This window comes from Petromyzon marinus, chromosome 11, assembly GCF_048934315.1.
Source record: "Petromyzon marinus isolate PM22_M1 ecotype Great Lakes invasive population chromosome 11, UKy_Petmar_22M1.pri1.0, whole genome shotgun sequence".
Lineage (NCBI taxonomy): Eukaryota > Metazoa > Chordata > Hyperoartia > Petromyzontiformes > Petromyzontidae > Petromyzon > Petromyzon marinus.
The window spans coordinates 14,701,610-14,725,354 of NC_133677.1; the positions used below are offsets into that span (position 1 = coordinate 14,701,610).

At 42.7% G+C, this 23,745-nt stretch overlaps 1 protein-coding gene across 2 annotated transcripts; it reads right to left on the minus strand.

Annotated features, from left to right (window-relative positions):
* Positions 1-5,802: 5,802 nt before the first annotated feature.
* On the minus strand, positions 5,803-23,264 carry RCCD1 (RCC1 domain containing 1). Of its 2 annotated transcripts, none has more exons than XM_032951937.2 (8): positions 22,780-23,264; positions 20,833-21,072; positions 15,750-15,915; positions 14,002-14,123; positions 12,792-12,902; positions 10,226-10,462; positions 8,837-8,866; positions 5,803-7,065 (listed from the first exon to the last, which is right to left on the minus strand). In XM_032951937.2, exons 1-8 carry the CDS (start codon positions 23,081-23,083, stop codon positions 6,911-6,913), a joined length of 1,365 nt encoding a protein of 454 aa, XP_032807828.2. In that variant the 5' UTR covers positions 23,084-23,264; the 3' UTR covers positions 5,803-6,910. The 2 variants fall into 2 exon arrangements, with proteins under 2 accessions (XP_032807828.2, XP_032807829.2); XM_032951938.2 differs by having other exon boundaries at positions 15,750-15,912; positions 22,780-23,262.
* Positions 23,265-23,745: the final 481 nt, after the last annotated feature.

A 23,745-nucleotide genomic window follows, 5' to 3' on the forward strand; every position in this document is an offset into this window, starting at 1 on the left:
ACTCAGTGTAATGGCGTGTCCAAGCCAAGCCCTCTCGCATTTGTTAACAGAATGATGTCCCTAACATGCTTGTGTTCTCTAATCCACGTGTACCTCTTCACACCTATCAGTGAATTCCAAGCGTGATCTGTGCTTGTTTTTCACTTTTCAGCTTTTGTTTGATCAAGCAACACGTACAATCCCACGTGTGAATAGTGTATGGGCACCGTGCCTTCAACAATTCATATTAATTGCAACACAAGCAATCGTCATCAGGTGGAACAACCACAGCAATAAAAAAACTGTTGAAGTAGGCGAGAGATCTGCCGTGGCACGAGCTTATATAGGCCTCGGCAGTAGGGGGGGGGGGGGGGGGAGAGAAGGGTTGGAGGAAGGAAGCCGGGCAGAAAGTGGACCCCGCAGCAGCACCCGGGTCACTGGTAGAGATCGGAGCTGGATGCACAGAGAGAAAGAGAAAGACAGAGAGTCGGAAATAACAGCTGACATAGGCAGGTAGGATGGAAACATCACAGTCAAGACTTTACCTGGTTAATAACGTCCTTCCAATGATTGCTCAGTTTGTACCCATTTTCTCGATTGAAGTTGTGTCTATGTTTATATATCTGGATGGCTTCATGAACAAATCTCTGATAATAGCCGGTGGGTTTGCAGAGTACCTTCGTCTTGGAAAAGTAAATTTCTTGTGAGCCCACTGCGTTAAAACAATGATCAGCAACGGCAGAGGTATTGGTCCTGCCGTGTTTCAGATCTGCCTTGTGTTCGTGAACACGGTCCGAGACATGTCGTTTTGTTTCCCCAATGTAACTGCTGCCGCAGCCACAACTCAGTTTGTAGACACCCAGGTATTGCATATCAGGAATCACATCCTTTACAGATGGGATCAAATCACGAATTTTGTGTACTGTGTTGAAACGAACCTGGATCTTGTGTTTGTTTAAGATTTTGGAATTTTTGGTAACCCCTATGTATGGCAAAGTGATGGTATTGGTTGGATCCTCAGATGGTTGTCTCCCCATGGTTGGGGAGACATCTTTTCGGATTGTGCGGTTAGAATATCCGTGCATCCTGAGGGCCTGGTGTACGTGCTCCAACTCACTGGCTAGGTGTATACGTGTGTTTTTATATAACAACAGGTTAAATAAATGTATGCTGTAAACACACATGCATATGTAACACATGTACTCACATTACACACACTCAACATATCATCAGCTGTTGCCTATCCACTTTTGGATGAAGAAGGCCTCACAGTTGTGAGTCAAGCCTCACTGAGTTATCTCAGGCGAGTGATCTCAAGAACTGTTAAACTTATCTCAAGAGTGATGATTTACAAAAGAGCGTGGATAAAAAGCGGTGGCAGCAATCTCGAGCTGAAAGTCAAGTTTATTTTGTTTGATCAGGTGAAAACTGTCAGGTTAAGGGAGGCGAGAGCCAAGATCCTTCGTAAAGTGACCAAGATGGTACTCTACCCAGAAAAAACAGCAATTAAGAGCGTTTCCATTGCAAGGGCTTAACCAAAGTAGCGTCTTACTGGGAATGTGGAAGGCAGAATGGAGGCTTTATGGGATGTGCCTTACTGAACATCAATTCCGAAATACAGAACTGAAAACCGTGCCATATTGACTGCTGTTGGGTCTTTCGTTGTGACATGTCAGATCCAGACGCTGTGATCTCTACCCTATCAGAATGTTTATTTGAAGTCGCTGCTTGGATAGAGCAAAACTGACTGGAACTAAACTCGGGCAAGACAGAGTACATGATTTTCGGCTCAGAGTGGCGTTTGAGAGAGTGGCAGGGCCAGGTCAATCCTCCAGAGATTAACGGAGCTCGCACTATCCCTGTGTCCGAAGTACATCACCTCGGTGTGCTGTTCCATCAGAGCAGGTTTCTACCACCACCGAACACTTCGAGGATTGCACCCGCTCATCTCTGCCCCAGACCTGGATTCATTAGTTCATGCCTTTGTCTTAACATGTCTGGATCATGGAAACGCCCTCTACATACAGAGCTACCACTGGATTTTGTGCAGAGGCCCCAGTTAGTGCAGAATGCAGATGCTCAGGTGATCCGGCGAATTAGCCGTTTTGAATACGTGACGCCTACCCTCCACAGCTTGCACTGGCTACTGGTCCGCTTCAACATCCAATTGAAGGTTGCAATCCTAACCAACAAAGCATTGCATGGCTTCGCCCCGACCTACAAAACTGCATCTTCCTCCAATCCTCAGGCACATACACACTCCGTTCCACGGGAACAGCAAGATAAGCCCAGGCTTTTTCACCCGGCGCTAGGGGCACGAGCCTTCTAGAGCGCAGCCCCAAAAAAAATCTGGAACACCCTGCGACCGGACGTCTGAAATACGCTGAGTGTCTCTCAATTCCGTGGTCTGTGCAAGTCACATCTATTTAGACTTGACTTTCCATAATATAAGGTGTCTTTACTTTCTGGCCTTAATAGGTGCTTACTACTTACCTTTCTTATACTATTTGTTGTGCTTGGTTGCACTTTATATTGCTGTGGTCTTGACGGGTTTCTTTTTTTCATTCCTGTTGCTCCATGCCCCCTGTACAGTTCCCGTTCTGTTGTAATTTGCACCGATGCCTATTTTATTGAAGGAGATATTGGCACATAAAATGAATATTTATTGAATAAGGGTTGATAGTATATTTATACATTTGTAACGTGCATGGGCACAGAGGCACTTGGTTGACAAGATGCGAACGCAGATGAAAGGATAATCTCACAATGGGCCATTCAAGTTCAATGTATAAGCATATTCTATTAATAACTGCTTTTCCGGTGCAAAATGTAAGTAATCTAGTTTAATTAATACTCAGCATGTCGTTAATGTGATTGTCTTATGCTGCGTGTCATTCTTGCAGTCTGCAAATTGTGCTTTGTTGGAACAGTCGGTAGTATATCAGAATAAAAAAATTTAATTTAAACAAATCGTGCTTTTTATTTGTATATGGCATCGCTATTTCTTCATCAATGTCCAGCAGACAACAATCCATAATGGAAGGTGTATATTAACATCCGTTTGAATAACATTTGAACAATGCATATTAGTAGTTTTAAAACTGATGGGCATTGATAACAAATATACTTTCCCCAATATATCAAGACATGAAATGCTGCTAGAAAATAAAAATTAAAACATGTTATGGTCTATTCATGTTCTATCACAGTCTACTTGGAAACCTGCAAAAAATTGCACTCTCGAGTCATGTTTGGATAACTTGTATTAGCCACTCAATATAAATATTTCCGAATGTCTCCAGCGTATGCTCTAACTAAACAATTTTGCGGTTCAATTTAGGTCAGAGAAAATGAAATGTCAATGTTTGTTTTTTTTGTTGGGAAAGAAAAAAATTAAATCAGTGTTTTAATATATTTTGTACGATGTCATGTTGAAAGACAATCAGAGACCCTCCACGATAACTGTGTGCTCAGCACAATAGGCCGGTGAAATGACCAACTGGTTGCAGAGGTTCACAGCACGTATCCAGTGGTAACCTTAATTAATACTGCAGGTGTATCAACTGGTAGGATTTGTGCCATCTGCTTCACATTGAATGTTAGCGATCCCATGACATCATTCGTAAGAGTAGGCCATTGTGTGCTGACATATAGTCCATAATTGCCAAATTAAAAAAATATCCGCAAATTACTAATTTGGAATGTATATTTGGAATATACATGGCAATAATCGCCCCTACTACTTGGTAGGTCCCTCTTAAAGAGAATGAAGAGATGATAACCCTGCATGACTGTGCCCATTCAAGTGTATCGTGACTGTGATTGTCACTGTGTGGTGCCGGGCTTACGAAGCCACGGCGGATAATGTGTTGGCATTACGTGTAGCCCGCTTACTGGGTGAGTGCTGGTCAGCGCAAAGGCACCGTGGACAGTGTGCGGTGCGGGCTCCGGGTGAGGGAGCGAGAGGGAGTGTCAGCCAGCCAGGGTTACGTTGGGGCATGATACGCTGGTTGACCTGCCGACACGTGACCGGATGATATTGGAGGGGGGCCACTGGTGGACGGGGGCCACTGGGCGGTCACGTGGTCTAAAAGAACTATCGAGAGCCTTCGAGAAAGAGCTCGAGAGATCTAGAAGGTGGGCGGAGCCAGCCCCAGCCCAGGCCGATATAACGGGGGCACCGTGAGAGGCTCGGAGTTCTTCGTGTTGCTGGTGATGAAGATCCATGTTGGATAAAAGGAGCCTCTAGCCACGCGGTCCGGGACCCATCTTGTGGTCCTTGCCGGGATAGCGAACCGTGTCTAGTGCTGCCGTAGCGTGGCTAGATGAGCATTCAACACCCAAGTGTAAGATGTGTTGATTTATTGAATAAAGTGTTGCTCCCAAGATAAGGTCTGCGACTCAGTTGGACTCACTACACAAGCACAAACCGACCAAGTACTTGTACACAGGAAAATATGCAGAACCCAGGAACCAAGGGTTCTATATAATTTCATATTTCCCTAGTCTCTCCAAGTGCATTTAGCACCTGCTACATTGAACACCAGCCAGCATCTACTCACTCTCCAGCTGAGGGGGCTGTCTCAATCGATGGATCTGCTTCAGTGTTGCCACATGGTCTTCAATCTCATGTGCAAAGTCTGCAGTGTGGAATACCTTGGTCAGACCGAGGGGCAGCGCCAGGCCCGTTTCATGCGGTATGTGCCACTCCACTCTGCTGCTGAACACTCCACGGTGGCCAAACACAGCTTGGATATAGAATAAAATGTACCTCTCAAACGTGAGTTGGATAACCCCAACATCTTCATAGGATCCATGAGGAGCGTTTATATGGTTTACATCACCAGGGATGGCCTATCACCATACCTCACTGCTACCCACGACTTGAGCTTTTCCCAACCAAACCCCACAAAAACCACCAGTGGCATTCAGTTCATAACATTTGCATGTGTGCATGCATACACGGATTGATGATTCTCAGCCTCAATCCACATCTCCAATATTCCCTTTCCCCAAAATATATTCCCCGCCCTCACCGTTCCTCACCACCGAAGCTTTAGAAGAATTTTGATTTAAAGCTTTCGTGACTGCAGGGATTCATATTCTTGGTTCTTTCGGTAAAGTTACGTAGAAGGGAAACAATAAAATAATAACAATATAAAACAATAAAATTCTCACGTTTCGACTGCAACACAAGCAATCATCATCAGTCGAAACATCGTGAGATTTTATTTTATATTAGTATTATTTTGTTTCCCTTCTACGTGACTTCAGAAGAATGTTAATCCACGTTTATCTGTCCACATATGCATATAATTAAATGTCATTGCAGACTGAGCTGTACATGACCGTCCACCCTGTTTAGAGTCTCTAAACACTTGGCCTCAGTGTGCCTATTTAGGTTGAGATGTAATGCAAGGTACTTTGGGAGTTTCACACTTGGGATGAGTACGATCTCTGTACTGTACACTGAAAATCCTCATTGGTTAAAAAGGCTGCTTTGCCCCAAGTTTCTCTACGTGTATTCAAGAGCAAACCCTCAGTGGCACACATACTGCACGGGGACTGGAATAGACAGCTTAATAGGCTGCTCTAATACCTTGGGCTAAGGCACTCTATAAATATAAAATTACAGTACTGGTATTTATTGGGCTAGCTTGCAATCAGTTATGCACACACTAGCCTAAGAAGGCAGTTGAGTAGGGAAAACAAAGCCTTGACTATGTTTTCGACTGTCCAATATTGGGATTTTTTTCATAGGTATTTTGCATATGGCATAAAAAATCAAGCAGCCAAAAAAACCCCACACATACGAGGCACAAATGGGTTTATGAAGCCGTTTATTGTCCTGTCAAGTCCTGCTCAATGCACAGCCAAGCAGGTTTGGGAATCTCACACATAGACGATCCACAAACCTGTCTCCGCAGTGCTGGATTAAAGGGGCCTTCACTGTATTTTCGCAGTGTAAATCCACACTTTTGCTCGTCTGACTATAGGTTTGACATCTGACCTGGTGACTTGGTGTGGCTCCCATTTACTTTTGCCATAAGTAAAGCTGGTGGGCAAAGCTGATTTACACATGGCGAAATATATTTTGATGCAGTGTAAGCTATGGCCTTAAACCTAAGTTATTATTGATGCCCCCATTTCTATATATTAAGTTTCAAATTTTATTACATCAACACACATTTTGCCAATTGTACCAATCAAGGGCCTTAAATAAAGGGCCATGCTTTCTTCAACATTGCTAGAATTGACAGGCACCATGTCGAATATAAAAGACTAGCTTTTTTGCCTAACCAAGGACGGGTGTATATTGCAGTAAATCTGAAATATTCAATAGAAAAAATGTTCAGCTCATGATTATTGAGGGGGGAAGGTAGCCCCATGTGGAGTTACGTCACCCACGAATGGTTATTGGAGGGGTGCGGCATGTGGAGTGACGTCACCCACTCATGGTTATTGTGGAGGGGTGCGGATTGTGGAGTGACTTCGCCCGCTGATGAGCATTAATGAGGGGAGGGGTGCGGCATGTGGAGTGCGCAACCTTCTTGTGCGTTTGTGTAAATTTCCACGCGGGCATGAATATTAATGAGGGGGGGGGGGGCTCTTTTGCAGTGACATCACACACGGATGTAGCACTGTGCTGCGTAGATTTATTTTTTACCATCACTTTCTGTAAAGAAGCGTCATATTTGAAGCAACTTTGTGTAATAAATTATTTAATTCAGCTCGACCTTCTGCATTAGTGTAAAAATCCACCCACTCATTAATATTAATAAGGGGGGTGGGCCTCATATGGAGTGACGTCACATGGGGGGTGGGCCTCATGTAGAGTGACGTCACACATGGAACCGACAGACATTTCTGGGTAATTACAGTAGGTCATTCCAAAGACACTTTCAAGCCCCAAAAATATGAAACATTTACTTTATTTATTGCTGGGCATAGGCCGTGCCATTGCAAAGGTGCTCCAGTCACCGCAGCGCACTGCCACCACCTCAAGGCTGTGCTGGCAGAAGAATTCCACGTGCTGTGGCTCGTCCCAACTCCTCCGGGAGCCATGGCCCAGCTGGCCATGCTCCCCTGAAAGGTGATACAACAACCAAAGCGTGTCGGTTATTATGCCTAAAGCATTGCCACACCTTCGGTGTTCGCTGTGGATGTACGACTTAAACACATTCTACATTTGTAATATGTTGAAAGCAAATTAGCTTTGTCATAAATTACTTCCATAGATGGTTAGCGGAGAACTTAAAAAAGACAATGTGCTTTGCGGACAACTTAGAATACCATTTTACAACATATGTACGTGTACTGACAAAAGACCGTGTCAATCCACTGCGGAATGGAGGTCGTTCAATTCCATGCATGTCATGAGGGTTATTTAGCATACTTCTCACGCTAATCAGAGTGATGGGTATGGTGGGGGAACATGGAAGTACAGTACAAGATTGGATTTCATAGCACTGCCCAATGCTGCCCAGAATGTCCATAACAGCTAGAATGTATGTGATCTCATCAGATCACGGAATAAGCAGCCTTGAGCTTGGTTAGTGCTTGAAAGGGTGAACATAGCTAATGGCCTCTTTCTTAATTGGGAGTGCGAGAAGCTGCATCAGTGTGTAGTTACGCACACCTGAAATTTAAAAAAATAACTGTTCCTATTACGTTTTAAACAAAAACAAATTGCTAAAATCCCAACTACGTGAAACAAAGATTTATTACAGACCAAGATTTGGTCTGAGGTGTCTTACTTATCCCATTTGTGAACTAGGTAGTTATTCCTATCTTGAACATAGTCTGGCATGCATATATTTAACGCTGTAGATGCATACCTGAAAAGTGCCACGTTAAGCAAAAATGTGTTAAGCGAGTAATTATATGTACATTGCAGGGTATAAATAAACCCAATGCACATTTGCATTTAAAATCACCCTACAGCCATCCCATGATGGGATGAAGAACTGAGATGAGGGTACGCTGCGTACTGTATTACTCCACGCGTAGACCCAGAATTCCCACACTGCTGAGCGGCCCAGACCAACAAAACAGTTCGTCATCGACTGCTCATAAACCGCATTATGACGGCACGGGCGATGTCGTTCAAAAAGTGTTTCCCAATAGAGGAACCGTATGATAGTGAAAACACATTGTGAAAAAATGCGTTTAGCGAGGATTTTCCGTATAATTTAATATCCATATCGCTCTTTTTCAGAAGGCACAATATATCAGCCTCGCAGACAGATCTGCCCAACTATCACTTCCCAATGAGTCTGAATGTTGTCAATATTTTTTATTCCAGAGGCAAGGGCAAGACAATTTAGATTGCATTATATACCACAATGAGATGTATTTAGGTTTACACAGTGGGGCATCCAAAACAGACAAAGTAGTTATTTCTAACACGGTCGTTGTAAAAACTCATTTCCAATGTGAAGGCTGCTTGGAGCAGTGAGAACTTTGACAGCTCATTTTCAGCAAGGCTATCCACTCATTTGTTTATGCACTATGCAAGCTGAGTATGAGGTAGACAGGAAATTTAATTTATGCTGATCAGTTTGTACACACACTGTGCAGCAGGAAATCACCAACAAATAATTTTAAGGCTTAAGGGTACGAGAATACGAACACGTATAACAGATCACAGTGGCTTTATTACACACATCCAATCAGATGATAAATATAATTGTAAATAAGAGCACAGCTAAAAGAATACCTTTCCTATGGTGTCCCATGACATGCAACGTAGGTAGGAAGCTGTTGAAAATATACACACTTAAAAGTAATAATCTGGATGACATGGATTTCAAAAGCAGTACTGTGCACATGTAAGCAAGTACACACAATCACTTACCCCATCCCCATGTGTAGAGCTTGCCACACTCTGCAACCAAAATAAACAAAGTAGAAGTTAACACTGAGTAATTTGAAATTCACGTTACAATCAGCTAGCTTGAAATTAATGGCTGTTATGCACTCTTCTTGAATTCCCATATTTACACAGGTAATACTCCTGCAATTACTTGTTCATGCCACTGCTAGGGCCTCCACTAGTATGTTTTGGCTTCCATGCTGGCCAGATGTCTTAGAAAAGATTGGGAGTACTCACACTTTACCTCGCTACACATGCCCTGAAGATCTTTTGTGATGTACCCAAAATTGGCGACTACCCAAAGTTGGCGACTACCCAAAGTTGGCGTGTACCCACAACTGGCGTGCAACCACAGCTGACAGGTATCCACAGCTGGCGTGTACCCACAGCTACTGCTGCTGGGTGGACAGTGGGGGGGGGGGGGTTAAGAAATCTGGCCATTGTTTCAACTACCGTGCTGGGAGATCAATCATGAGACCTGTGTATTGCAAGTCCATGTTCTAACAATTATACCACGGCAGCATCCCTCAATATTCACATAACACATGGTAACTTTAATTTTGGTCCAATACCATAAGGTGTCAATACAGCATACCTAACTTGTGAATGACTTCAGAAGAGTACTGTAAAATTTCTCAATATCAAAAAAGGAAATAGGGAGAATGCTGAAATACCTAGCTGTACACACAACACTTTCACTATATGGCCAAATATTACATGAATTTCATGTGAACCAGAATAATAATTCCGTACTTTTTATTTCTCTGTCTCTGCATCTCTCATCTTCTTCTAATAAACATGCTTTCAGTATAAATTTTGATTTAAAGCTTTCGTGACTGCAGTAATTCACACCTGAAGACGACCGTTTGTGTTATGGTCGAAACGTCGTGAGAATTTTTTATTGTTTTATGTATATTTTATTATTTTATTGTTTCCCTTCAACGTGACTTTACCGAAAGAACTAAGAATATGCTTTCAGTATAGCAACGGTCTTCTCACACTATGTTTTGCGCATGGGAGTTGTTTGAATAAAATTCACCACGTTGGTCAGTTTGCGACATATTGGGGGCCAGGACCATGCCAGGCATTACTTGCAACAGCCGATCAGGAAACATATGCATATCGCCAGTTAAGAGGTGCACAAATCACCGCATCATTGCTCTTCCAAAAAGGTGAACTATATATTTTAAATTATTAAGATTTACAAAAATATTTAAAATTAACAAAACATAAAAATCCTACACGGATTAGTTTGATATTTTTGATATTTAGATACACAGGTAAGCTGCAAACAAGCTTTAGTTCTGAAAACAGAATTTATGTAAAGGAAATTTCCAACTAATTGACACATGAAGTTGAGATGAAAATTACTCGTGAGGGCGACTGTGTGCCTGGACCCAGTGGCGACGGCCGATATCTCATCATCGCCGGGGAAGTCCAGCAGTGCAGGGAAGGCTTGTATTGAGATGTATTGTGTTCCCGTCTTCTGTGATTCTCCCTTTTCTCCATGAGAGACGTCCTGTGGCTCTCGTTCTTCATCCGTTCCGCACCCATGTTGTTGTTTGTTTGCATCCGACGGTGGCACCAGTGAACAATCATTCTCCCGCCCTTGTCGAAAACAAATTAGTCATAAAATGTAGACCACATAAAACCTCCTGTACCTCCACAAATTACTCTTCCACATTGCTAGAACAATGGCAACAAAGAAAAAATTAATATCACAACCAAGTTGAGCAATATTGCTCCACCAATAATTTAAAAAAGGTGGCACCTGTCAATAAGCATATGAATCTTCCAGTTGTTCATAAGCACAAAACTTCAAATTATAATCCATTAGTCATAATAAATAAAAATTGCAGTAAATCTCGTAAAAATGTGTCGTGAACCCACCACCACCCGACTGCCAATTAGTAAGGTTTGTCACGTAAACAAAACGTGCCGATTAGTTACTACTTTAGTACACCGGTATATTGGAGAGTAAACCCATAACAAATACAATTTGAGTACGACATCTCATTGGCGATTACAAAACCAGCTACATCAAGCGATTAGCCAGAACTGTGAAGAAGTCTTCCTGTTTCGGTTTTAAATAGAGTAAAGGTGATGTCACCACTGTGAACCCATCTAGATGTGAAGACCAGAGGGGGGTTAATGTGGTCATATAAGTTACAATGGGTCATGTTAATCTGAGAAAATGCAGTATATATTCCTGGTTGGATTAGTCACAGTTAATAAGCATATGATAATGTGAATAGGCATGTAATAAAATGGTGTATTACCTAATAATATGCTCCAAGCAGCACAGCCTATAGCTATCAGAATGGTGCTGAAGTAATAACTCATTGCACGTTTTGTTTACGTGACAAACCTTACTAATTAGCTATGTCGGGTGGGGGTGGGTTCAAGACACATTTATATTTACGCGATCTAACCCCAAAAAAATTATTATGAATAATATTGTTTGTGAAAGCCTACATGTTATATAATCCATTCATTTTCTATAGGGAAATCGCTTGAAATTTGAGCAGTGTGATATCATTTTCAGGTTGTCAACCATGTTACAAATAATCAAATGACTATAATCTATTACTGTTTCGAAAACAATTGTCCAGTGTCATGAACATTTTAAAGAGTGCTTATACATTCATTTTAATTGGAGAGTATTTCACCACACATAAATCACTAATCCACCATTAAACAGCATAAATGTCATGTTCCATCCGGAACTCCAAAATTTCCTAGACTGTGCCTCTTTTGACCACAACTTTAAGTGGGCTGTATCAGCTCCACAGGTCTTTAAGTCTATTTTCTAAGTCTCTTTTCCAAAATAGACTTGTCTCAATGGTATCTCATTTGGCTATTAAGGTTATTGATGAAGAAGAAAAATTATATGCGCATCTGCCAACATAACAAACTGCTCTAAATGGATGGGCGGCAAGGTCAGAAATACTTCAATTAGCATGGTTAGCTACGTACGGTGCGAAAGAAGTTCAACATACATACTGTCCATTATGATGAATGTATTCTTAATTCCAACTCCCTATCCTAATCATGTGAGATGGGCAACATCGTAAGTGGAAGCCATATGCAAGCAGTGTCAAAAGCATCTCTGGTGTATGGTTGAGGCCCCTTCTGTATTACAATTACTTAAGGCAGCGGAGTCTGCAGTGGGAGAAAATCTACTACAACAGGGAAGTAGGGCCCTGGTAACCATAGCTTTACCAAAACAAGCTGATCCTCCACTTGGCCAATGGCATCCAGATAGCGGGACTGGAGGAAATACTGCTAAGTGTCTTACCAATCATTATTCATAATACCATGACATGAGCTCTGATAAATTTCTCCATGCCCGCCCAGGTGTCACCTGCATTAACAAAATCGGTGCAGCTCACGCAGGTATCGTGCTGGCTGTGAAAGTTAGTTTTGTCTCCCCAGCTGAGAAGTCAGGGTTGGGTGACAATGGGATTACTGCAACAGAGGAAGACGATATAAAATGAATCTATATATATATAAAATGGAAATTTGTGAATGTGTGTTTGTTAAAAATGTTTAGCATACTTCCCAACATGCAAACTTGAAATTTGGCATGTGGGTAGCTTCCAGGCTTTACACAATGCAAAAAGTATAAAAATAGACTTGTACTTTGGGGGTGGGGGGGGGGGGCGCAATAATATATATTTTGCACGGCAAGTAAGTGGTGACGTCACATCTGTAATGTCACCCGCATGCGGCAGCGTTACGCAGTGTGCCTGCTGACGTCACGCATCCCCCCCACCACCCTCCGCGTAGGCCGCCTATTAATCCAAGACAAGAATCCAAGTCCCGGGCGAAGCCGTGTAGTAAAGCTAATGATACATAGGAATAAGTGGGTCCAAAAAGCATGATGACACTGAAATCTGTGCTAAACACTGCACAGAGTTATATGCTTCTCACTTACCATGGAGATTGCATCGTTTTGGAGAGTTACTCCCCTCACCGAGACCACGTTTTGATGGCAGGCCCAGCTGTCCAGCTTCATTCCAGCCCCAAGTGTAAACATCCCCACCCCCTGCACGTAGCACCGTAAGAGAACAGTCTCAACGGACGCACTCAACAAATACACATATTCGTGAGAATGGGACTGTAGACAAAATAATTTCACAATTTAAGTTTCTCTATGAACATGGGACATCAGTGTTACTTGGGCATATGTCAGGTGTTAAAATGAAGAGCAACCCAAGGATTACATTTCTACTACAGTTTTAACACTAATAGCAATCATTGTGAAGAACAAATGTATTAATCCAACAAAATGCCTCATGTAATCTGCTTAGGTATTCCCATAATTTTCGTGGGACTGCGGCTCTGCAAACCTTCCCAGTAGTTAGAGTTCTCCAAGGATTTGTGAACCAATCATAAAAAGATGTTCAAGTGGGTGCTGCCATGATTCAGTATATTGACTCCTGTAGTTCCCAAGGGCCACTGGTCTCATGTGGATCTATCAAAACTGCAACAAACAATTAAGACATTGCTTATGTCTCATCTATCCTGTGAACACGTGATGGAGATAAGGACCTTTCCATGTCTGGAAACAAAGTTTAACAGGATGGGCAAATATCTATTCACCTCCTCCCTATGCCCCCTCATGTGATCTATTTTGTTTCATAATTTACTTTTGGGTTAGGACACATAACCTTAGGTCAGAAGGCCCAACCCTAAACTCAATTAAGAATCATAATTTCAGCTATAGTTTTTTTTAAGATACATTTTCAATGTCAGTTGCCAAATTGCCAAGTTATCATTTCATTTTCAGGAGAAAGGCAGTAACAAAAAATGGAGGAGAGGAGAAAGGATAAAGGACGCATAAGAAAATAGAACATCAGGTGACAATGAAGAACAGCATGAGGTAGCGGAGAGTGATGGGGAGTCATGAGAAATGAATAAGACAGCACAGGTTATCCCTTCAGTCAATAAAAGTCAATAACATTCGTACCACTTAGTGGGACTCAACAGTGGTCATCCTATAAAATAACAGACCTGGGGAACGTGGAATTTCAACCAATAACTCAGGAATCTCTTTAACCCTCCCCAGCGCACAGCTAATATGTACACGCAAGACAAGCAGTGCAAATATTAAATATATCAGATATAGCAGGATGATGACTCACTGCTGAGGGCCACCGAGTGCCACCCCCCTGCCGCTACGCCCACCATGGGAAGGCCCTGCAGTCCCTCGACGGGCCGGGGGGCCACCTCGGCCTCTGTTGTACCATGTCCTTGCTGTCCATGCCTAAGTTGGACAACACACCATCATCTCACTGTTCATTTCTAGTTTGTGATAATTGCCCAGAATCAAGCCCGGAATCCCAGCTATGCCAGCTCTGTGCTCCGACCTCTGAAATCACTTGTCCAGATCCACTCATATTATTTAAACTTTATGGGTGCGCAAAGTAGAATTTAACAACTGTATATTTATAAAACGCATTCGCTCAAGGCACTTAACACAGTTTAACAAGCAGTAACAAAACGTAGTAAATGCATTTTGGGGGGTTGCAACTTTTCTATTTTTCAATGGATTGAATGCTCAATTTCACTTATAAAAGATAAACTTAAAGAGGAACCAATATCAGCCGAGTCATTGTGCCCAATTGATTCGTTTCCTTATATTTAACAGAGAGGATTCGTGATTTAAACACATTATTGGCATATGAATGGGGAAACCTCGTAAATGCCAAACACAGAATGTTTACGCGGAAAAAAGTCTATAGAAACCACAACAGAACACAGTAGGCCACGTGAAGCACTGCACCTCACAAGAATTTGAGAATCCTCAAAAATAAACCTATCCAAAATGGTACGCATAAACATTATTTAGTTAATTACGATACCTTTATTCGCTTATATAATTATTTTCTCTTTCGTGTGTATGCATTTCTGTTTGCCACCTTAGTCCAATTCCATGTTTCTCTTGCTATGCCAATGTGTGTCCCTCTCTCCTCCTGTGTTCCCCAATGTCCTCTATGGTTGACCCACATTGTATTATTATTTAACGTTGGCAATGTGGCATCACTTTATTTTAAATGATTATTGTTAACAAAAGGATTGCTCCATGCAAGGCAATGTGCACGTCACCACCAGCAGTAAAATATAATTGCATTGCTACTCGGGGAGCGACGAAAACGCCCCCTGGCGATGATTTTATGAATCGTAGCGATTCAGCTTCACAATTCAATTTAAGAATCAATTCTTTCTTTTAAATTGCGTGAATGTAGCGACTCCTAGGGGCTGCAGTGATGAGGTAAACCCTCTAAAAAATCGATCCTTCTAATTTAATACTCAATTTAATACTCAACATTAATCACTGTCCAATGTATCATCAGAGAGCAGCCTGGATGCAGATAAAATAGTTCTAGATTGGACAGTCATAGTTCAATAATAACAGGCTTAACTCATGACCCACTGAACCAATAATACACGTGTAAATAAGAAATGTGCGTTACTGCTGTGAATTCTTTAGAGGACATACTTTCAGTTCAAGCTTAATTTCCATCCAATCGGCTACTCATTCCATTCTGTCTTGTAAGCTTATAAACGTATAAATACTTTTCTCTTCCATTCCCATAAGCCTCATTTGTGTTCCTACCCACTCCAATGAAACATTGATGAGTAACATAGTGTCACTATCTATTGTGCGCGAACATGTTTAATATGTGAAATGGAAAGGTAGCGTCTCAAACATATTTGAGTTTCACTTTACAGAAATCTTTACAACTGAAATTAGTGTAGACGTGTTCATATGTCCACAGTACCAGTTAATGATGTGTCTTTCCCTACATATCCGAATGCTATTGTCTACTGATGCTGCTAAAAAATTATATAAATCACTTGCGGCCACCTAGACCTGTTCTGTTCTTACCTGCCGGGGCCCCAACCCCAAACGGTTCCATCGTCTGTGAGAAGGAGCACATGCTCGCGCCCCAGGGCCAGTTGAAGAGCCCGCACCCCTCCCGCCAGCTCAGGCAGTGGATGGAAGAAAGGAGGTCGCAGGTCAACATAACCACCGGGCACGAGAGGGAGCACTGCTTTCACAGGAGAAGCAGAGTAACAAGCATTCTAAGAGAAGGTAGCAATTCACATGAAAAGGGTACACTCACATTCTATTGGTATTTTCAAAATATAAAAGTTTCACAAACATTAAGTATAATGCCTCATTCACGTGGAATGACACTGCATGTTCCTGAATTATTTAGAAAACTGACCAAAAACCCAAAAAGTCCTATTTTAAATTGCCAATGTATTGTTGTTAAATGCACTGGCGGAGCCAGGGGGGGGGGGGGGGAGTGGGGTGACACGTGGCCACCAAATGATCCGATCGAAATTCCTCATTTCGATCGGATCATTGGGGTTTATTAGTAATAAATCGGCATTTTGCGACCCCTACTGCCACTGTGTAGCATATTATTACGTGCCAATGAGGTGATAGGACAATAGTCTGAGTCCATAATTGGCAATAAGTAACGGCAAAGCAGTTATAAGTGACTCAGAATTGTGCGCAGTCGCGTACACAGTACACGACTTCCCTGAAGGCATTTACCTTCAGCGAGCACGATGCCGATCACAAATGGTTCGAATTCGACCCTCGATCGATGGCTGCGCCATCGCCACACACGTGTCGAATAAAAAGCAAGGGACAAGTCCATACTTACTATCTCCTATCATTTTTGATTGCTGGAGGGGTTGCCCCCCCTACCTGAAAATCCTGGCTCCGCCACTGGTTAAATGGTATACAGGTATCCCTCAATCTATGAAAGGGATGCGTTCTTCAAAAAACACGCGTAAAACTAAATTTCGTAAATCAGAATGGATTTTACAAATGTTTCAGATAGTCATTCAAACACTACTCCAAACCTATAAATATACTTTTCACAATACAAAAATAATAATAAAGAATATAAATATTGAAATGATTGAATAAAACATTTAAAACAAAAATAATTAATCTTTTCAGGGAACTCACCAAAATATCTGCATGTTGGAATGACTGGAAAGGTGATGCGGAGACAATACTATTGTACGGTAGGGATACCATGACACCGTCACGAATAGATGATGCAGCCTCCTGGGTGGTTCTTGTTTGATCACGTGGCATGTGCCATGTGAAATTTTGTTCATACGGAAATTCGATTATGGTAATCGAAAAATGTCCATAATTTGTCAATTGCATTCACGCAAAATTTCTTAAACCAAACGTTCGTAAATCAAGGGATACCTGTTATGCATACATACTTAAGTGCTGTTGTCTGTATGTATTTTTTTTTACCTGTTAAACATTTTTATTTCAATTAATAGTTAATCATTTTGATTTTATTAATGGGATTCGCAGTTACGTCACCTAGTATATTCTACATCATGGTCCTTAAACTTGTGGCACACATCTGACTCACAAAGGCCATTGGAGTGGCCTACTCAGAGATATGGCTAGCCAAGACAAATACAGTAAAACCGTGGATTGCGAGCATAATTCGTTCCGGAAACGTGTTTGTAATCCAAAGCACTCGTATACCAAAGTACTCGTATATCAGTTGTGGTCACGTGACGCTCGGCAGACAAAGCGTATACATACTACTCGTATTGCAAGACCTCGCTCGTTTATCAAATTAATATTTATTAAAAAAATTTGCTCGTCTTGCAAAACACTCGCAGACCAAGTTACTCGCAATCCAAGGTTTTACTGTATATACAGATTAGTCAGATAAGATACAAAAGTGAGACAATATAAGAGAGGAGTGATGTCCACAAGAGAACAATTAGTGAGATGAAAGTGAGATAAACAAAAGAGAGATTAATGTTCACGTTTACAGACTTCATGACTTCACGACTTGACTTAATGTGGCCTGCTAGCACACACATCCTGTGGCATGCAATGAAACACACCGACCCAAACATATATATGTATTTTGAAGGGTGTCTATAAAGTAGGATTTGGTCAAGAGTGGAGTATTAATTTAATTATGCTGCCACATCTTGAATTGTACTGCCACATCTTGAATTGTACTCAAAACTGTAAAATATTGTCTCAATCAGGCATGTTATTTAGAAAATGGAAATATGAGTTGTCTACGTGTTACGTCACCCCTCATCATCGAAGTCGTAATCCTGTAATAGGTAACAATAAGGATACAGAGGCTTATTCACTTTGTCTCCCTCACTGGCGATGTGGTGAGCGATGCCATGGTGTATCACAAATCATGACGTCCCTTTGGCTCTGTGGTCTGACACCTGTCATTTTAGAAAGCGCCAGCCTAATTTCTCTCACTGCAGCATGCAATGAAGAGGTGGGAAGCTCTACCAATGATCATGCACCTTGGTCCAAGCAGAAAAGTTAGTTACGTTTATTGAAACCTAGAGACACGATAAACATAACTCTCACGGAACTGCAGCGAATGACAGATTTCACAAGATAGCTGTAGGTGACAATATATAATGCAGCACGAACACAATAGATTACCAGGGGTGACTGCCAGCATCAATCAGAATTATTTTGCTTAAAACAGTTACAGTACTGTATTTTGAAAACTGACACCATCTTTAAACAATATTTTATCACCATTTGTGTGTTTATGTAAATGTTTACTACTATTTTTAGATACCCATAATATAAAGCAAAGTATAACAAAGAAATAATACAACACATTTTACTGGAGAGAGTAATGCAAAAATGAAAGCACGTATGAGAAGTGATGCTTTCCAGGAAAAGATTGTATTATTTGCAATGAAAAGCAGAAAAAAACAATGGTGGTTCGCAAAAATGTGTGTCAATTTTAAACTATACAATTTACCATTGCATATCTGACTCAATGGAAACTGATGTATAGGCCGACATAAGAAAAGGTTCGCTAGGTGAACATCAATAGAAAATCACAGTTATGCCATGCACGACTAGGTTACTGGACAAAAAACCCCACAAACTGCTTTAAATACAGTGGAAATGCTTTATTGGTACTTTAGAGTATATCAGAACTGGGCAGGGGTGGATATATGGTCAGGGCAGATACGTAATTGGTTGTGTCGCTGTACAATAAAAAAAATTGAGACGGATGCCATCCAGACATCCATCCAACGTCCTTCCTTGTGGAAGAGATACGTAGATGGCACGTTCATCATCTGGCCACATGGCCTGCCAGTTCTGAACTGATTCTTCAACCACATCAATACCATACACCCAGCCATCAAATTCTCCATGGAGATGGAAAAGGATGGCAAGTTACCATTCTTGGATGTTTTGATCGAGAAGGGACGAGATGTCTCTTTGGGACACTCTGTCTACAGAAAAGCTATCCACACGGATGTCTATCTAAAACCTGACTCCCACCACCATCCAGCCCAGAAGAATTCCTTAATCAAAACACTACACCATAGGGCCCATTGCATTTCCGACCATCACCGCCTAGCCAGTGAACTGGAGCACGTACACGAAGTCCTCAAGATGAATGGATATTTGAATTGCACAATCCGTAAAGCTGTCACACCAACCGTTGGGAGAGAACCACCTGAGGACCCAATCAAAACCATCACCTTGCCATACATAGCAGGGGTCACCAAAAATATTTCCAAAATCATGAGCAAACACAAGATCCATGTCCGATTCAACACAGTACGTAAAATTCGTGATCTGATCTCATCTGTGAAGGATGTGCTCCCTGACATGCAAGCTGTGCCTGCGGCAGTAGTTACATGGGGGAAACTAAGCGACATGTCTCAGACCGTGTTCGCGAACACAAGGTGGATCTGAAACACGGTAGGACCAACACCTCTGCTGTGGCTGATCATTGTTTTAACGCTGTGGGCACATATGAATTTGATTTCTCCAAGACGAAGGTACTATGCAAACCCACTGGCTATCAACAAAGATTTGTTCATGAAGCCATCCAGATATATAAACACAGACACAATTTCAACCGAGAAGATGGGTACGAATTGAGCAATCATTGGAAGGACATTATTAACCAGGTAAAGTCATAACTGGCTGTGATGCTTCCATCCTACCTGCCTATGTTAGCAGTTATTTCCGACTCTGAGTAACATTACCTTGTTAAATGTCTTTACATTAACAGGCTAAATGTCTCACTAACATAGCTGCTGCTCCCTTTTCCTCAATGTGGCAGTGTTGCTCGTTGTTTAATAGCTGAATGTCTCTCATTAACACAGCCGCTGCTGCGGGAGCCATCTCACATTGACATGCTAATCTGTAATCTCGAGCAATACAATGGCTTCTTCAGAACCGTAGCCGTGGGGTTACATTAACACATTGGCATGCTAATCTCTAATCTCTAGCGATACAATGGCTTCTTCAGCACCGTAGCCGTGGGGTCACATTAACACATTGACATGCTAATCTGTAATCTCGAGCAATACAATGGCTTCTTCAGCACTGTAGCCGTGGGGTTACATTAACACATTGACATGCTAATCTGTAATCTCGAGCAATACAATGGCTTCTTCAGCACTGTAGCCGTGGGGTTACATTAAGACATTGACATGCTAATCTGTAATCTCGAGCAATACAATGGCTTCTTCAGCACCGTAGCCGTGGGGTTACATTAACAGATTGATATAATCTCTAGCAACACAAGAGCCGAGGTGTACCTAGCTCTGCGATCTTACATTTACTTGCAAATTCCATCTCTAGCCCCGCCCACTTACCCTTGGGTTGTACCAATCTCAAACCTATATAACCTTTGGCTGCAGTAGCTCTCTCGCTATATTTCTTCCTGTCCCAGCAGCCCGCCTGCTGTATTTTTTCACCTGAAGACGATTGCTTGTGTTGCGATCGAAACGTCGTGATTTTTTATTATTTAATAATTTTTCTATCTACATGACTTTACCAAAAGACCCAACGAGTATGAATTCCTGCAGTCACGAAAGCTTTTAAGTCAAGATTTATAGCATAAACATAGAGCAATTCCTTAATATGGAACGTTTACAGATTACATATGTACCTGGTGCCTCCTTTGCTCCCGAGAGTAGGGGCATGTCCCAAAGGGGACGTGCATTCTCATGCAAGTCCTCTGGAGGCAGGAGAGCCAAGCTCCACTCCCACACCTGGGCACACGCGTGCGTCACGAGCACGAGACAACTATCATTGCATGCCAGCTGCTGCGCTCCGTCGGCCAGGGGAACGCGTGTGGGGCCCGCTCTCCCTCCCTGTGCAAACCCCTGGACGCACACATCTCGAGAACCTGCCAAGGAAGAGAAACACATTTGGATGAGCTAAACGTCTAAAAACCCAATTAATTAGGGCTCAATAAATTATTTTAAAAAATTGTCCCTCAATTAAACTATACAACGGATAAAATGATTTCATTTTGCAAAAATGTATTTTGTTATGGTGACATCCTTGCAAACATAAATGGGCTATAAACGTGTATCCTTGTAATACAGTACCTTTAACTGTGCAAGACACGTGTACACAGTGTGGCACTTGAACTGTGGTGGCACTTGTGCCAATTTAAAGATCGACTTCAAACCCCAGTTGGGGATGGATTCAGCCCATCACAATGGCATTAAAACGAATAGCTGTGTGAGAAGTCAACACTGAGTGACAGTGGCCTCTGTAATAAGGAATGAGAGGAATTCCCACCACCTCAAGTCACCAAGGGAGACGTGTAATTTTACATCTTTACTGGGCTTTACGGTTTGAATAACTTGGCTCTCCTTGCACATCTCACACCTTTTAGCGGAGGGTCCCTTTTTTAAACCTGGCCGTATATTTGAATTATTTGTGGCAGTTTATTTGAATTATTTGTAACGCGTATTTCTCATAAATACGAGGCGTAGACCTTGTTTGCAGGAATAGAGATGAACGTGGACTGTGGGCGCTTTGTGACCCAAGGCGATGGGAGGAATCGAGGCAGGCAAATGACGGAAGAGAGAAAAGCCCCAAAAGTGCGGGCGATGTGACCCAGGCAGATTTAGATGCCCCCACCACCACTACCACCCACAGTGGGCTCAGCAGACTGTTGGGTCAAGTGCTGTGAGCGGGAGGGGGGCCGGGACGGGGGTTGGGGTGGCTATCACCACGCCCGACCGCCTTTGTCTCCCTCTTGGCGATGTTTACACATCGTGCCGGGAACTCATTGAAGGCTGAGTGGAACTAGAGGAAAGCCCAGGTTCGGATCGCGACTGTTAACGGTTGTTGAGCGGGAACCGAACTCGGGTCGCCCGGTTTGTGGCGCAGCGCGTTAACCTCGCTCATCCACGCAGAAAACGATTACTTCACGCACAGCAGCGGAGCCAATCCGACCTTGATCCATTGCAACTGTCCCCATGACAGTGATTATTTTAAATGATAAATAAATCTCCTCAGAGCAGTGTCTACATAGACTCAGAGAGGCAACTTGCACCGACCCCACACTGCCCCCAACAGCGCCGCCACGAAGCCTCGGCGACAAGGCCGCAACATCGTTTATATAAACAAAAACTACTGTGCTATGTTGTTTATTAAAACAAAACACGGCAAGGGCGATCAAATAGCCAACGGTATAAACAAGTAGACTTCAGTTACGTTTACCGTCTGAAAATGAAATGTTTATTTCGCCGGCCTATAGAGGCTTTCCAGGCTGACGTCCAGCCAGGAGCGCTCCGGTAATGTTGGATCTGTTTTGCTGGTACTGTTTAATTCTAGATTTAAAGCTTTCGTGACTGCAAGGATCCATACTCTTTGGTTCTGTTTTATTATTTACCTACGTGACTTTACCGAATAGAACCAAAGAGTATGGTACTGTTTAAACCAGCAAACTGTGCCTTGGTCTCGAGAACCCGAGACGTTCAGCGGCAACGTGAGGCCCGAACAATAGCAAAATAATATTACAATACAATCAATAAAAAGCATCGTAAGTGCGGTGTCCGTGGCCGACAGTGGTGGGACAAGACTCCGCGGGACTCACCGCGCAGCGCCGCGCTGCCCCATGCCGGGGCCACGTCTACCACGGCTTGCTCATCCTCTCGCTCATCCTCTCCTCCTTCCTCCTCTCCTTCCTCCTCCTGCCGCTGCCGCTCCTCGTCGTCTCTTCTCTCCCCCGTCTCGTGGGCCCCGAGCGTGAGGAGTCTCGGACGGGTCACGCAAAGTTCCCGCGGGTCGCTCCCCGATGGGCCGAGCTGCCCGAACGCGTTGAATCCGAACGCGAACCAGCGCGGCTGTGCGGCGACTCCTGCTCCCTGGCGATTACAATCGTCATCCGTTTCCATCATCCACTACGGATAGCCGATTATTCACGAGCATCGACAAAACACGATGTTCTACATGCAGTGTATATGGTGTTAGTACACTCGCAAAAGAGCCGGTGAGACGAACGGGATAAGATCACACGATGCGTTGCAGACGAATCGAGTCGGGAGTGAGTTCGCCATGGAGGAATCGAGTTGCCAACTCTCGACACTCCGTATTTTTATTATTTTATTGTTTCCCCTTCTACGTGACTTTACCGAAATAACCAAGAATATATATTATAGATTTAAAGCTTTCGTGACTGCTAGGATCCATACTCTTTGGTTCTATTGGGTAAAGTCACGTAGGTGAAAATAAAATAACAAAAAAATTAACAAAAAATCACGACGTTTCGACCACAACACAAGCGGCCTTCATCAGGTGAAGGGACGAGACTGTCTGGAGGACAGCGCTGGAGTGGAAGAAGCCACGCTCAGATCACGACCTTTAAACTGTGTGAGAAGAAAAACACCAAGCGCCTTGACAAAGGAATTAGCATATAATTTAGCATTGAAATGGCTCATTGAAATAGCTAAGTTAAAGTATACACAACTTAGCTACACACAGCTTAAAGGTCGTGATCTGAGCGTGGCTTCTTCCACTCCAGCGCTGTCCTCCAGACAGTCTTGTCCCTTCACCTGATGAA

Excerpts from the sequence above, each read along its gene's own strand:
- RCCD1 (XM_032951937.2), bottom strand. The coding sequence starts at position 23,083 with ATGATGGAAACGGATGACGATTGTAATCGCCAGGGAGCAGGAGTCGCC. Across the intron at positions 21,073-22,779 it reads GGGCAGCGCGGCGCTGCGCG|GTTCTCGAGATGTGTGCGTC; the intron begins GTGAGTCCCGCG and ends CTTCCTTGGCAG. Across the intron at positions 14,124-15,749 it reads TGGGGTTGGGGCCCCGGCAG|GCATGGACAGCAAGGACATG; the intron begins GTAAGAACAGAA and ends TGTCCAACTTAG.